Genomic DNA, 15,733 nt, shown 5'->3' on the forward strand with positions numbered 1-15,733 from the left:
GCCTTTCCTGGGACTCACTTGGTAGCCCAGGCTGGCCTCGAACTCACAGAGATCCGCCTGGCTCTGCCTCCCAAGTGCTGGGATTAAAGGCGTGCACCACCACCGCCCGGCGGCGGTGGTGAATATCTTTAATCTCAGCACTTGGGAGGCAGAGGCAGGCTGATGTGTGAATTTGAGGCCAGCTTGGTCTACATAATGATTCCAGGACAGTCAAAGCTATATAGTGAGACCCTGTCTTGAGAAAATAAAAAATAATAATAATAATAAAATAATAATAATAACAATTTTTTGTGTAGCTTTGGAGCCTTTCCTAGAATTCACTCTGTAGCCCAGGCTGGCCTGGGCTTTTTAAAAAAGGTAGATGTAGGTATGGATTTGCCACACTTATTGTTGCTTATAGAAGATTTTAACCAGCCAGGCAGTGGTGGTGCATGCCTTTCATCCCAGCACTGGGGAGGCAGAGGCAGGGGAATCTCTGTGAGTTCGAGGCCAGCCTCGTCTACAGAGTGAGTTCCAGGACAGCCAGGACTGTTTCACTGAGAAACCCTGTCTCAGGGGAAAGCAAAATAAAAGATGATGATTTTAACCAAGGTTACCTCTCTATGTGTAGCAAAGTGGAGGAGGTTAGAAACAAAAGAAACTACAATATAGTCATATGCCACATAATGACACTTTGGTCAATGACCGGAAAACTATCATTTAGTGATGTGGGCATTGTGGTGCATACCCTCTCACTCATGTGATTATGCTAATGCTGGGCAAACCTACTGGACTGTCATTCACGTGAAGAATGTGTACATCCACGTGTATATCGCTAATAATGCCTGGACATGGCAAGTACCATGTCTATCAGTGAATGAATGGATAAGGGAAATGTGGTATATGTGCACAATAAAATATAATTCTGGAATAAAAAAAGGAAATCCTGTGATTTGCAGCAACATTCAGGAACTGACAGTCATGATGTTGAGTAAAATAAATTAGTCACAGAAAAAAATACCACATGTTCATTTAAAATTTTTTTTATTAGTCTACAGGGATGGCTCAGTGGTTAAGAAAGAGCACATTCACTCTTGCAGGGGACCCACATTCAATTCTCAGCACACACATGGCAGCTCAAAACCACTCACTATTCCATTTTCAGGGGACACAATGCCATCCTCTGGCCCCTACAGGCATGCATGTGGTATTACAAAGTGCACACATACACATGAAAATATATTTTTTAAAGTCTCTGAGCTGAGCAAGATGGTGTGTGCCTGTAATTCTACCACTTGGGAGTTGGAGAGGGGCAGCAGGATGGAACATTCAAGCCCAGCCTGAGTTTCATAGCAAGGCCCTATCTGATAACAAAGCTGAGACATCACCCAGTGGTAGAACATTTGCCCTGCATTTATGTTGCCCTGGGTTCAATGCCCACTATAACAATAATAAGAGTGATAGTAAGGACAGGTGTGATAGCACGCAACTTTAATTCCAACACTCAAAAGGCAGAAGCAACTGGATCTCCTTGAGTTCAAGGCCAATCTTGTATGTATATAGTGAGGTCCAGGCCAGCCAAGGCCATTCAGTGAGACCCGCCTTCAAAATGATAATTTCTGCCAGGCAGTGGTGGTATACACCTTTATTCCCAGCTCTCGGGATCTCTATGAGTTCGAGGCCAGCGTTGTCTATAGAGAGAGTTCTACAGAAAGAGTTCCAGGCCAGCCAAGGCTACATAGAGAAACTTGTCTTGAAAAAAGCGTGTGTGTGTGTGTGTGTGTGTGTGTGTGTGTGTGTGTGTGTGTATGTGTGTGTAATAATAATAATAATATAATAATAATAATTTCTTTGAGTCATTCCCCACCTAAAAACTTTTTACTGAATTCCTGCTAACCCTAAGATAAGGCCTCAAGTCCCCTTCCTATCCTTCTATTTTAACCTCCAGAATGCTGGGATAACAGGTACTGTCACCACACCTGGTATCTTAGGACATAAAACTATCCAGCACAATTGACCCCTTGTCAACCTGACACATAAACAAATCACTATAAAGTCACAACCTTTATTTTCTTGTTCATCCCCAAGATCACACATTAATATAAACATCACGGTATAAAACATTTTACTAACTTAAAAAGTCCCACAGCCTTACAAATCCAAACACTTTAAAAAAATTCAGTCTTTTAAAAAAATATCCAACTTCTTTTAAAATCCAAATTCTCTGTAAAACTCCAAAATTTCCTTTTTTAAAAATGTAAAGTCTTGGGGTTGGGGATTTAGCTCAGTGGTAGAGTGCTTGCCTAGCAAGCACAAGGCCCTGGGTTCGGTCCTCAGCTCCAGAAAAAGAAAAAGAAAAAAAGTAAAGTCTTTCAACTGTGGGTTCCTGTAACATAAAAAAATAAGTACTTTCATACTTTAATAGGGGAAGAAATAGGACACAGTAACTATCTGAACAAAGCAAAACCAAACTCCAACAGTGTAAATAACTCAGGATCCAGCGTCTGGGATCCACTCACAATCTCCTGGGCTCCTCCAAAGGGCTTGAGTCACTTTCCCAGCTCTGCTCCCTGCAGCACACACAGCTTGTCTTCTAGGCTCCAGCTGGCTCCTTCCACAACTGCTGCTGTTCTTGGCTATCCCATGGTACTGGCATCTCCAAAATGCTGGAATCTTCTGCCGAAACTAGGCTGCATGTTCACCAATAACCTCTCCTGGGCTCTCTTCAGGGACTCCAGCATTGCCACATAGTGCCAAGCCTCAGCTGCTCTCCATGACCTGTTCATGCCTTCAAAACCAGTACCACCTGGGTGACTCATACTACCAAGTTCAGCTGCTGCTGAACAAGAGGTATAACCTTGACCATTTCTGGAACACAGCATTCTGTGTGCTGACTCTGAGGAAACACTTCCCAGAAGACTTCACCTCAGTGACCTGGTCTTTTCTTAATCACATCTGATTATTTTGACCTATTGTTCCAGCAAAGCCAAGGTTTTACTTTAGTGATTCTGGTCTCTTGTTAATCACAGACAACTCTTCAATTCCAGCTGACCAGACACCACAGAATCTTCACATTAAAGGCCCGGTCAAGTCTTTGCCCCTCTGAAACTTCCCAAGTCAGACCTCCATCATCTGCACTGCTCTCAACAGTCTTTTTTTTTTGGAGACAGGGTTTCTCTGTGTAGCCTTGACTGTCCTGGAGCTCACTCTGTAGACCAGGCTGGCCTCGAACTCACAGATACCAGAGATCCACCTGCCTCTGCCTTCTGAGTGCTGGGATTAAAGGCCTTGCCACCATCGCCCGGCACTCCCAACATTCTTATCTTCCAAACTCATACAGATTATTCCACTGAATCTCAACACTCAATGGCTTTTCTAGCCCAAAGTTTCAAAGTCCTTTGACAATCTTCCCAAAAAACACGGTCAGGGCTGTCACAGTGATACCCCACTACGCCGGTACCAGTTTGTCTTAGTTAGGGTTTCTATTGCTGCAACAAAACACCATGACCAAAAAGCAAGTTGGGGGAGAAAAGGTTTTATTCTGCTTACACTTCCATACCAATGTTCACCATCAAAGGAAGTCAGGACAGAAACTCCAGCAGAACAGGAATCTGAAAGCAGGAGCTGATGCAGAGGCTATGAAGAGGTGCTCCTCACTGACTTGCTCCCTCTAGCTTGCTCAGAGCTGCTTTCTTATAGAACTCAAGACCTCCAGGCCAGGGATAGCCCCACCCGCAATAGGCTGGGCCCTCCCCAATCAATCACTAATTAAGAAAATGCCATACAGCATGATCTTATGAAGGCTCTCTCTCTCTCTCTCTCTCTCTCCCTCCCTCCCTCCCTCTCTCTCCCCTCTTCCCTTTTCTCTCTCTCTCTCTCTCTCTCTCTCTCTCTCTCTCTCTCTCTCTCTCTCTCTCTCTCTCTCTCTCTCTCTCTGTAGCCCTGGCCATCCTGGAACTCTCTCTGTCGACCAGGGACTGGCCTCGAACTCTGAGATCCACCTGCCTTTGCCTCCAGAGTGCTAGAATTAAAAGCGTGTACCACTACCACCCGTCAGTTTGCTGCATTATTAATTGATGTTGTTGTGTGCTGGAGTAAGATATTTTCCATAGTTATTTTGGAAAATATTCTGGGCGTTTTTTCGGAGCATTGGCAACAACCAGGATGCTGACCTTAAAAACCTGTCTAGGACAGATGAGGTCCACAGCTTGTTCTAAGATTTCCACCAGTCAGATGGCTTTCCCCCTCTGCAGCAGCCTGCTTGTCTAGCGCCCCATGAGTTTGCACCTTTACAGGATTTGCTGAACCTGCAATTGCACTTTGGGTCATCGATTGCTGCTTAGCAACATCAAATCCCACAGTTTTGATTTTCATCATTATTATGTACTTTCAAAAATTTTGACTAGATATAGGGAGGCTTTGAATTTAGCAAGCCAACCCAGAAGATCGAAGAAAAAGGTCCTATATAAACTAATGTCCAGTTTCAAATGTTTTCGTTTGAGGACTCACCTTAGGACATGAATAAAATTCGGTAATGTGTATCTGTACCTCCTTTTTATACCTCATTTTATGTCCTCCCAGTCACAACCAAGATGTTATCTCCTGGTTTTCCTTTCCTCAGAAGCTTTTTTTTCCCCTTCCAAAGTATGTCTTTTCCAGCTCAGAACCTATTCAGAGAAAAGGCAACCTGAAGCCCTCTTTGAGAAGAAAAACAAGATAAAAATGTGAAGCTGATTCTGAGACTGCATTGCAATGTGATTGGAATGAGTAATAGTTTCTCATTCTGTTTAGCATTTCTCTCCACCTATCAAACGTGGGACTGGGCCATGTCTGCCTCGGTGAGGCGATATTACGACACGGCCAGAAAACTCAAAAAGCACATTGCAGAGGGGGTCTCTATGTATTGTGGCTTTCACTTTTCTTTGGAGTCACCGGCAAAAGACATCAACTAGAATTTATGATTAAAAATTCATTTGTAGTGTACGGAAGCACAAAGAAACCTCGATCGTTAAAACATAATCTGCCAACTAGAAAACATTCACATAAAGAACCAGGGGGTGGGCAGGAAACGGGGCGTTATTAATCCGCAGCCGGGGCTGCAGTGATCGGTGGGTTCTGGTGCTTAGCCAGGTCCCTTACGTCAGGTTTCTACACCCTCCTATCCCCCCTCCTATCCCCCCCTCCCCGCGCGCGCACATACATACACACACACACACACACACACACACACACACACACACACACACACAAAACCAGGTCCCTTATGTCAAGTTTCTACACCCTCCTATCCCCCCCGAGCGCGCACATACATACATACACACACACGCACACGCACCCTCCAGAGGCTCGCCCCACCCGCGGGGCCAGTCACGCTGCGTCCTTTCCTGCGGGAGCGCAGAGGGACAGTTCTTGCGCCTGCGCATTGTGTCGCTGCGCGCCTCCGAGGCCGCCGCCCGCGCGCCCTCGGGTTCTTTGTGCGCATGCGCGCTCGTACACCTCTCCCCGCGGAGCTCGGCTGAGTCAGTCAGTCTGTCGGAGTCGGTCTTCGCATCACCCTGCGCCGGGTACCTCGGAGAGCCAGCTGCTGGATTATTCTGCGTGCCCTCCCACTCTCCTGCCCCACGTCTCGCTTCACCCCTCTCCCGCCCTTGCTCGTCCAGCCATGGCGGAGTCGTCGGCGGCCACTCAGTCCCCGTCAATCTCCTCGTCGTCCTCCGGGGCCGAGCCGTCCGCACTCGGCAGCGGCGGGAGCCCCGGAGCCTGCCCCGCCCTGGGGGCGAAGAGCTGCGGCTCCTCGTGTGCAGGTGAGGCGCGCGGGGAGCTCGGCCCCTGGGGAGCGCGAGCAAGCGGGTCTCCGGGCGGGGGCGGGGGCGGGGGCCCTACCCGGGCGGCGGGCGGCGGGCGGCGGGCGGCGGGCGGCTTCAGCCCCTAGGCGGGCATTTGAGGAACAGGCAAAGGGGGAGGGGAGCGAAGGGCCGAGCCGCGGTGAGGAAATAACGGGGTGTGAAGAAACAGGTTGGGGGCGGGGAGGTGGTCTAGAGAGTGGGCGTTGATGCTGACTCCCTGCAGGTGAGGACACGGTCGTGGGCTGAAAACGGAGAAAGGCTCGGTGAACCGAATGGATCGTGTTCGGGGGGGGGGGGGGGCGGAGAGCCCTGGGGTGGAACGGGGCGCGGGGCGGGGGGTGGGGGGGCTGACTTAGTGGAGGATTAGCTAGCTTCAGAGGATTGTGACAGGTGGGTCGTAGGAGACATGATGTTAGGATTTTGAGTGGTGGTGGAAGGGATGGCGTTGCAGGTTTGCAGACAGGTGTTGACACGATCTCACATGGGTGGTAGTCCTCCCCCCCCAAAAAAAAATTTTTTTTTTTTTTTGTTTGCCGGGATCAGGAAGTTCTATTACTGTTTTGGGCTAAACTGAATGCCAGATTTATCTGAGGTAGAGGAGGCGTGATGAAAGAATAGCACAGGAAGATTTGGGAGGGAGCTGCCGATAGTCCAAGATGGATCCTTGGCTGCATCTGCAATACAGCCGGCTCTTCACAGGCGCACCGTGGGGGTGGGGACACGCAATCAGTTGCTATATTCTAGAAGATAATAAATAGCTATGCCAAGCCATCACCATGTTTTGATTTCATGTTTTCGATGGCCTATTCTCGATAGCAGTATAGCAAAAGGGAACGTTTACTGCAGGGAAAAGAGGAGAAAATTCAGACAAAGCCTGGGCTGGTTGGACCCCCTTCTCTCTTGTCTGTGAAAAGACTAGGAGGGACGCTGCCGGCCTCCTTTAGTTTCTATTGTATACATGTCTGCCTGCTGGTGGGAGCGGACAAGCAAGCTCCCCTATGCAGAGAGCTGCAGTGCAGATGCCTTCTTGGAAAATAAGCCCGCTGGCAGGTGGTAGTTCTTAAAGGAACGGAGTCTTTGGCGAAAAAAAAAAATGCGATTTGTCAAAGGAAGAATTTTGAGAGGTTTGAAAAATGCTTTGTTATCTCCAACGTACTCTTGCGTTGGTCTTTCTAATGAACACAGTATTCCTGATCTTAGCATCAAATATATTCTCTTGTGTTTCCTAATACTGGCTTTCCACCTGTCTGAGACCTTTGTTGCCCTGCCGGATTCTCCAGGGTGGTTATAGCCATTTGGGTAAACGGTATGGGAGGAAGCTTCTGCAGATAAAGGAATGAGGCAGCATATTTGGAACCCTGGTTCTGTTTAAACCGCCAGCATTTCTCCTCCAAATTTTTGTGTTCTGGGCTAACTTCCAAATGAACAGTGGCTTTCTATAACTTAGCAACTTGGTCCCTTGACTTTAATTACATCACTACTTACGGTTATGTTGGCCTCTTCCTATTCTTAATTTCCAAATTTCTGATAAAGATCTCGGTTTTAGAAGTTGGCCATTTGTGCTCAAGATCAGATCTTAAGTATTGAGGAATCATTCTAGCTAGCAGCCAGGGAATTAAAATTTTAGTCCTGATTATGATCAAATGGTGAAAAAAAAATTTAAGACAAAAGTGGCTCAGGCTGGCCTTGAATGCAAGATGATTCTGCCTCAGCCTCCACTGGGACTATGTGTGCAGGTCACCACACCTAGCAAGAATCCACATTTTTATTCTTTTAATGCATTGTCATCGATTAGCTTCCTTGGTGCATCAGAAAAATGCAAGTATATATATATATATATATATATATATATGTTTTTAATAGCTAATGATATTGAAATTTCACAGTTTGCTAGAAACTACTTTTCTGAAAATCATGATGTCAAAATAAAGCTACATTTCTCTTTATGAAATTAGCTCAAATAATAGCTTGGGCAGTTGAAAAATATTTTGTTTTAACCTTTTTTTGTTTTTTGTTTTTTGAGACAGGGTTTCTCTGTGTAACATCTCTGGCTGTCCTGGAACTCGGCTCTGTAGACTAGGCTGGCTTCAAGCTCACAGAGGTTCGCCTGTCTCTGGAGTGCTGAGGCTAAAGGCGTGGGCCACCCCCACCCTTGGGTTTACCTCTTAATAACTGTTGTTCTTGTATGAGGGCTGTGTCTTAGTTTACACACCATTAAAATTATAGTAGTTGGTATGAAAATGAAGCACACAGAAAGGGCTTTGCCCATAAGTGAATGTTAGCAAATAATAGAGATTAATCTGAAGGGATAAAATACAAATCAGCAGTGTGAACTCGATGCTTTTGCTTTGTGTCTTTAAAAGCAAACTACTTCAAACCTGATTTTTATTAACAATATCTAATACTTGATGCATCTGCAAGTTACAAATTATCTGCACATAGAATAATAGTTGAATTACAAGTGAAAAAAATCTCAGTCTTCCTAAACAATAAAAGAAAATTATTATTGTTTTCCCAGTACCACCAAGGTGTGAATGCAGGAGCTGGCCTGTGCTAGACACGCAGTCCACCAGTGGGCTATGTATTCCCAGCCTTTTTGTTTTTGTTTTTGTTTTGTTGTTTTTCAAGTCAGGGTTTCTCTGTGTAACAGCCCTGACTGTCCTGGAACTCTCTATAGATCAGGCTAGCCTCCAACTCACAGAGATCCATCTGCCTCTTACTCCCAAGTGACCCAGCTACTTTTGTAAATACATATTTTTAAATTTTAATTATGTGTATATGTGTCGGTATGTATATACAAGTACAGGTTCCCATAGAGGCCAGAGGTGTCAGATCCACCTGGAACTAGAATTACATGTGGTTGTGAGCCAGGCAGTGTGAATGCTGAGAACTGAACTCCAGTTCTCAAAAGCAATATGTGCTCATGTGCTCTTAACTGCTGATCCATTTTTCCAGCCCTCTCTCCAGCCATTTAAAAAAAAACAAAACAAAAGGTTTTTTTTTTTATTATTATTAATTTTTTTTTTCCCGAGACAGGGTTTCTCTGTGTAGTTTTGGTGCCTTTCCTGGATCTCAGTTTGTAGACTAGGCTGGCCTCGAACTCACAGACATCTGCCTGGCTCTGCCTCCCAAGTGCTGGGATCAAAGGCATGTGCCACCACGGCCCAACAAAAAAAAAAAGTTTTAACAGCTAGACATAGTGGCTTTGTCTTTTATCCCAGCACTTAGAAGGCAGAGACAAGCAATTCTCTGTGCATTCAAGGTTAACCTGATGTACATATCAAATCCTAGCCTGCCAAAGCTAAATACAGAGACCCTATCTCAAAAAACAACACAACAACAAGGAGGGGTGCAACTTGTTTCTTAGGTGGCTTGGCATAGTATCAGTATGCTTGAATATTTCCTGTAGCATTCTGGCTATAGTAAATACAGGTAAGCTACATTATAAAATGCTTGTCACAGCAGACATGTGTAAGAGATAGCAAGAATGGTCAGAATAGTCTACGAACACCCACTGACTTTATTATTTTTTTTATTCCTGGGAAAGAAAAGGTTTCCTTGAATGCTGTTTTCTATTGAAGCCAAGTTCCTAAGTGATTTAACTACTCAGCTCATTTAAAGTACTTGCCAACATAAATTTAATGGATGCACCTTAACCCTAACTTTAATCTCCAGGTGGTTATTTACAAAGTTTAGGGTAAGACTTTCAGTGTTTTTATTTTTTTATTTTTGTTCATTTATCCTTTCCACTGCTTTTGTATTGAACCCTTTTTTTGCATTTTAGTATTTTAGAGATGGTCTGAAAACCATAGCAAGAATAGTGTTGCTTTTGTTAATTCAGCTGTGAGGAAATTGTTCCTCATGATACGCCAGTCACCTGTTCCACTCAGGTGAGTGTTGCAAGCGCTTGTGAAGTGAAGTTCGGTAATGAAGGAATTAGTGACATATCATTAGAGGAAAAGAGAAAGTTAAGTTTATCAGTTTTGTTTGAGCCAAGCAGTATTTCTGTTGAAAGACACTTCTTTAGTTTAAAGTAGTTGTAGTCTTAAAATTGACCATTTCCTAGTTCTTGGCAGAATTACATTGGCTCCAAGTAAATTTTATGTTAGTGTGTGTAGTAATCATGTGTACCCAGTGTTGTTTTCAGCTTTATGGTTAATGAGTTTAGCCTTCTAAATTTTACAGACTTTTAAAACATAAAAGGACAGAGTGTTTGCCTGGGATGTGCTAAACTGTGGGTTCAATTCCCAGTACTGGAAAAAGAAAATTTAAAAACAAAAAATTCTTTTTTGTTTTTAAATAACTTTCTGGCCAGGTGTGATCTACACATCTTTAATCCCAGCACTTGGAGGCAAAGATAGGTGGACTTTTGTGAGTTCCAGACCAGCCAGGGCTACATATTGAGACCTTACTTCAAGAAAAGAAAGAAAAGGTGTTGCCTTGCTTTTTTTGTTTGTTTGTTTTGTTTTTTTTGAGACAGGGTTTCTCTGTGTAACAGTCCTGGCTGTCCTGGAACTCACTTTGTAGACCAGGCTGGCCTGGAACTCACTGAGATCCTCCTGCCTCTGCCTCCCAAGTACTGGGATTAAAGGCGTGCACCACCACCACCTTACTTGCCTTTCTTTTATTCTAATTCATTTGTAACAATATAATTCTACAGTTGTTTTAGATTATGGGTTATTGTAAATGTTTTGAAAGATACGAACATGCTAACTCAGTTTAAGCTATAACACTATTGTTCCTGATTGCATCATGGAAATCTATCTTTTTTTTAAGTTGTTTTTTGTTTATTTATTTGTTTCTGTTTTTTCGAGACAGGGTTTCTCTGTGTAGTTTTGGTGCCTGTCCTGGAGCTCGCTCTGTAGACCAGGCTGGCCTCGAACTCGCAGAGATCCGCCTGGCTCTGCTTCCCGAGTGCTGGAATTAAAGGTGTGCGCCACCATCGCCCGTGGAAATCTTTTTTATTGTGTATCTGTGACTTATGGAAGACCTATGACTCTCCTGTTGTAGCTCCAAAGAGAACCGCTGTTGCTGTTGGAGACAGGATTTCACTATGTATCCCCTGGCTGTCCTGAACTCTATGTAGACCAGGCTGGCTTTGAACTCATAGATAGCCACCTGTCTCTTGTCTCTCAAGTGCTGGGATAAAGGTATGTGCTACCACACCTGGCTCAGAGAGAGCTTCTTTAACTGCTGTGTAAGATTTTCACTTAGGGAAGGTTAATCATTAGCAGGTGGATCATCTTGTGGTGGATGGTGATGGTGATGATTTCAAGGACTATCCTTACCTCTTTTCTTACATTAACTGACTTACTACTTCCTGTAAACACATCTTCATAACATAACCAGGAAGGGTACATGTTGGCACTTGGCATATTCCTCATTGGCAGCTTGCCCTTCAGGATAAATGGAAGGGTATTCTGGAAAACTTCTTAAGCGAAATTAATACAGAACCCTTTTTGTCCTGTTATATCAAAGTATTTCAACAATGAACATTGTTTTTGGTTTACATTTAAGGTAGAAATACTTGATAACAGGGATCTTTGCCCAACTGGAAATTGAATCTAGGGCTCAGTGAGTACTAGGCAAGGTCCTGCCACTAAGCTACATCTCCAGCTGTCTTTGTATATCTTATTTTTAGTCAGGGTCTCACCCAGACTATTCCTGAACTCACTCGTAGCCCAGGCTGTCCTCAAATCTTCAGTCCTCCAGCCTCTGCCTCAAGCAGCTGGGATTACAGGTGTATGCTGATCAGAGCTGGCTAATATTTCGGATACCTTAACATTTGCCTATTACCTTATGGTTTAAGTCATGCCCTTGTGTAACAATTCAACAACTGAGCATATTACAGCTCTTTGGAAGGAACTCTGGTTTTGGGGTTTTTTTGTTTTTGTTTTTGTTCTTAGACAGGGTTTCCCTGTGTTGTTTTGGTGCCTATCCTGGATCTCACTCACTCTGTAGACCAGGCTGGCCTCAAACTCACAGAGATCCGCCTGGCTCTGCCTCCCAAGTCCTACCACCACCGCCCAGATTGAAAGGAATTCTGGGTGATAGGGAGATAGATATGCAGCATAGGCTATCCGTTTGGAGGCTATATTCAATAGAAGAAAGATTTATGTTATGTTTATTTGTGAGTTGGGTAACAATAACATACACACACCCCAGGTTGGGACACAGACCTAGAGAAATTAAACCATGTACCCAAGGTTAGCAACAGTGAAGTTGGTAGATGGTCTAGAGTCAAGGAATTTAAGGCTCAGTTCTCATTCTCATACACATATATACTGCTTCTGTTTAGGATTTGAAGCAACTTGTGCTAAAAATGGTTTAGTCACCCCTTAAATTCAGGATCAGTTAAAATTGAAAATCTTAGTTTGGGTCACATAGTTCCTAAGCCAGGTGTTTTTTGTTTTGTTTTGGTTTTTTTGCTTCACTGACTTCTGGTCAAGTTAACTGGCCATTTTCCACATTATGGAATCCAGTGGTCACTCTGAGTCATCCTTCTTACATGCCCTCTCAAGAGCATAATCAATCACCCTCTTCTTGACATGTTTTAGGTTTGTTTTCCATGAGACCACAGATTTCTCTCACAATTCCTCTTCTGACTCCTTTTCTAGTTTGTTTTATGTAGTTTATGGGATATAACTTTGGTTTTAGGGTGGTTGAAACAGCAGGGTGGGTCTCTTAGCTCAGGCTAGCCTTGAACTCCTAAAAAGCTGGTCTTGAACTCCTGATCCTCCTAATTGCTAGGATTACAGGCATGTACACTACCATACTCTGGTAAAACTCACTTTTTTTTAAAGACAGGGTCTCATTATGTAGACCAGACTGGCCTCATACTCACAGAGATCCACCTGCCTCTGACTCCTGAGTGCTAGGATTAAAGGCATGTGGCACCATGCCCAACTTTAGTTCTTTTATTTTTTAATTAAAAAAATATTTTATGCTGTCACCCAACTTTAATCCAGGCACTTGGAGTCAGAAGCATGTGGATCTCTGTGAGTTTAAGGCCAGCCTGGTCTACATAGTAAGTTCCAGTTAGAACTACATAATAGACCCTATCTCAAAAAAAAAAAAAAAAGTATTTTTTTATTTGCATGGATATTTTGCCTGCATGTACATCTGTGTATTACATGCATGACTACTGCCGACAGAGATCAGAAGACGGCATCAGATCCCCTGAAACTGTAGTTATAGACAGTTGTGAGATGCCATGTGGGTACTAGGAACTTACCCTGAAGCTCTTACCACCGATTCATCTCTCCAGCCCATTTATTTATTTATTTATTTATTTGTTTGTTTGTTTGTTTATTTATTTATTTATTTATAAATCTTCCTCACTTATAAACAAATGCTCCAGTTCCACTTCACAGAACTTTTCTGTTTATGCTAGTCCATCTTAAGGTTTAATATGCTACTTGTTAATACTTTCAGATCTTTTTCTTCAGTCTTCATGTCTAATAGACATTCCAAACTTACTGTGTCTTAAGCTGAATTCCTGATCCTTCCTTTATGATGTTCTTTTCACTGTCTTCTCTACCTCAATAAATGGCTCTTCAGCCCTGTCCATCATTTACCTAAGTTTTTTTTTTTTAATGTAGCCATTCTTTTTTGTTTTTTGTTTTGTTTTTTTTTTATCAGCATTGAGTCTACTTTCAGAATATATCCAGAATCTGACCAAGTCTCTCAGCCTCATTCGTTACTAACCTGATCAAGGCTGCTATAAGCTACAAGCAAACTCACTACTCTTGGGTAACTATAGTTTCTTCCTGATTGTTCTTTTCTCCTATGGCAGCTAGTGTAAACCTGTGAAAATGTTCAGTTGGATCATGTCATTCCTGGATAAAGTGCTTCAATGGCTTCATGTCGTATTCAGAATCAACGCCAAAGTCTTTATGGGCTGATTATATCCTATAATATAGTATACGTCACCCCATTGGATAGTCTGTTCGTCTGCTTCAGCTACTTTGGCCTTCTTGTTCTTAGGAAATACTCACCTCTCTTGGGATATTTGCTGTTAACTCTGCCAGTAATGTTCTTCCTTCAGTGCAGTAGATCATGTCATGTACCTCTTACTTCATCATCCCAAATTCCTCTGCTGAAACATAGCCACTAAGGTGGCCTTTGGGAGATCTTGAAGCCATATGGTTGGGATTAGTGGTTTTACAATGGAGATCCAGAGAGCTTGTGTACACCTTCCACCATGTGAGAACATAGTGGGAATTTTCTGTCTGTGGATCAGGGAGAATTACCAGACATTGACTGAATCTACCCAGCCTGAGCTTTTATCTTTGATACTCCAGCCTTCAGAGTTGGGGAAAATATATCATTTTCTTCTCCCTTCCTTTCTTTGTTTTGTTTTTGTTTTTGTTTTTTGTAGTATTAACAATTAAACCTATAGTCTTGCATATGCTATGCAAGCACTCTACCGAGTCCTGTAAGACTGTCTTAACCTAAGTTATCGGGTTACCATTTATATCTACTAACAAATAATAGGTTTATTTGAGTATTATATTTGTGTTTATTGGTTCTAAAGAACTAAAACATATTACCAATTGGTCTATTGTTTACAATAGTTAAGGGCCAGGTGTAATGGTACACTTTTAGGGGAGGCAGAGGCAGATGGATCTCTGTTTGAGTATGATCCCAGCCTGGTTTACAGAGCAAATTCCAGGACAGCCAGGGCTACACAGAAAAAAACCCTGTTCCAAAAATCATGCAAACAAAGAATACAATAGTTAATGTTAGCTTAATAGATAAAATAATAAATAAAAAGGTCAACCTGCCATTTTATGGCTGGCAAGATAGATCAGTAAAGGTGCTTGCCACAAAGCTTGATGACCTGAATTCCATACTTGGGGCCCACATAGTAGAAGGAGAGAACTAACTTAGGTGCCTGGCACACGCAAACCCACATATATAAAAAACATAAGTAAAAGTAGTATGCATATGCATACATATTTTTGTGGGGGAAGTTGTTTTTTGTTTTTTTTGAGACGGTTTTTCTGTGTAGCCCTGGCTATCCTAAAACTCTTTGAAGACTAGGCTGGCCTTGAACTCAGAGTTCCACCTTTCTCTGCCTCTGGAATGCTGGGATTAAAGGAATACCCTACTACACCTGAAAAGTAATACAATGTTTAAGAAAAACCTGGGTTGGTGAGATGGCTTAGCACAGTGGTGCTCACGCTTCCTTGTACTGCAACCCTTTAATATAGTTCCTCGTGTTGTAGTAACCCCCCAACCATAAAGTTGTTTTCATTGCTACCTCATAACTGTAATTTTGCTACTGTTAGGAATCATAATATAGATATCTGTGTTTTCCGATGGTGTTAGGGGACCCTTGTGAAAAGGTCCTTCAGCTCTCAGAGAGGTCTTGACTCACAGGTTGAGAACCACTGGCTTAGCAGGTAAAGGTACTTACTGCCAAGCCCAGTGTCCTAGTTATGTCCCCAGAACCCTGTAATGGAAACAGAGAACTGATTCCTGCAAGTTGTCCTCTAACCTCCACACTTTCTTGGACTTGTATGGGGAGCAGAACTGTCCTGGAGAAACTTTGTAAAGCAAGTCACACTGGTACTATTCCTTCAGAGGTTATGATGACCCTTTATCTTGGTGGCATTCTTAATCTAAATCTATCATTCCAGTCTGGCAAGAAGAAAAATATGTCAGACCCTAATTGGAAGACATTCTGTAAAATATCTTTTTTGTTTGGTTGGGTTCCCCCCCACCCACCCACCACCACCACCCCCACCCCTACCCCCACCACCCCCGCGAGATAGGGTTTCTCTGTGTAGTGTTGGTGCTTGTCCTGGATCTCGCTCTGTAGACCAGGCTGGCCTCAAACTCACAAAGATCTGCCTGGCTCTGCCTCCCTAGTGCTGGGATTAAAGGTGTGCACCACTGCCACC

The 15,733-nt window shown here is 43.3% G+C and overlaps 1 protein-coding gene across 4 annotated transcripts in view; it reads left to right on the forward strand.

Moving 5' to 3' along the window:
* Nucleotides 1–5,445: 5,445 nt before the first annotated feature.
* Nucleotides 5,446–15,733, forward strand: part of Rtn3 (reticulon 3) — a 58,600-nt gene continuing 48,312 nt past the window's right edge. For 2 of the 4 annotated variants that reach the window (XM_052713525.1, XM_052713527.1), the window contains exon 1: nt 5,532–5,783. In XM_052713525.1, coding sequence (XP_052569485.1) covers nt 5,642–5,783 — 142 coding nt within the window. In that variant the 5' untranslated portion in view covers nt 5,532–5,641. Of the gene's footprint in view, nt 5,784–15,733 lie in introns of all 4 variants that reach the window. The other 2 variants (XM_052713526.1, XM_052713528.1) reach the window with 2 other exon arrangements.

This window comes from Peromyscus californicus, unplaced genomic scaffold (assembly GCF_007827085.1).
Source record: "Peromyscus californicus insignis strain IS unplaced genomic scaffold, ASM782708v3 Scaffold_4__1_contigs__length_199733344, whole genome shotgun sequence".
Taxonomy (NCBI): Eukaryota; Metazoa; Chordata; class Mammalia; order Rodentia; family Cricetidae; genus Peromyscus; species Peromyscus californicus.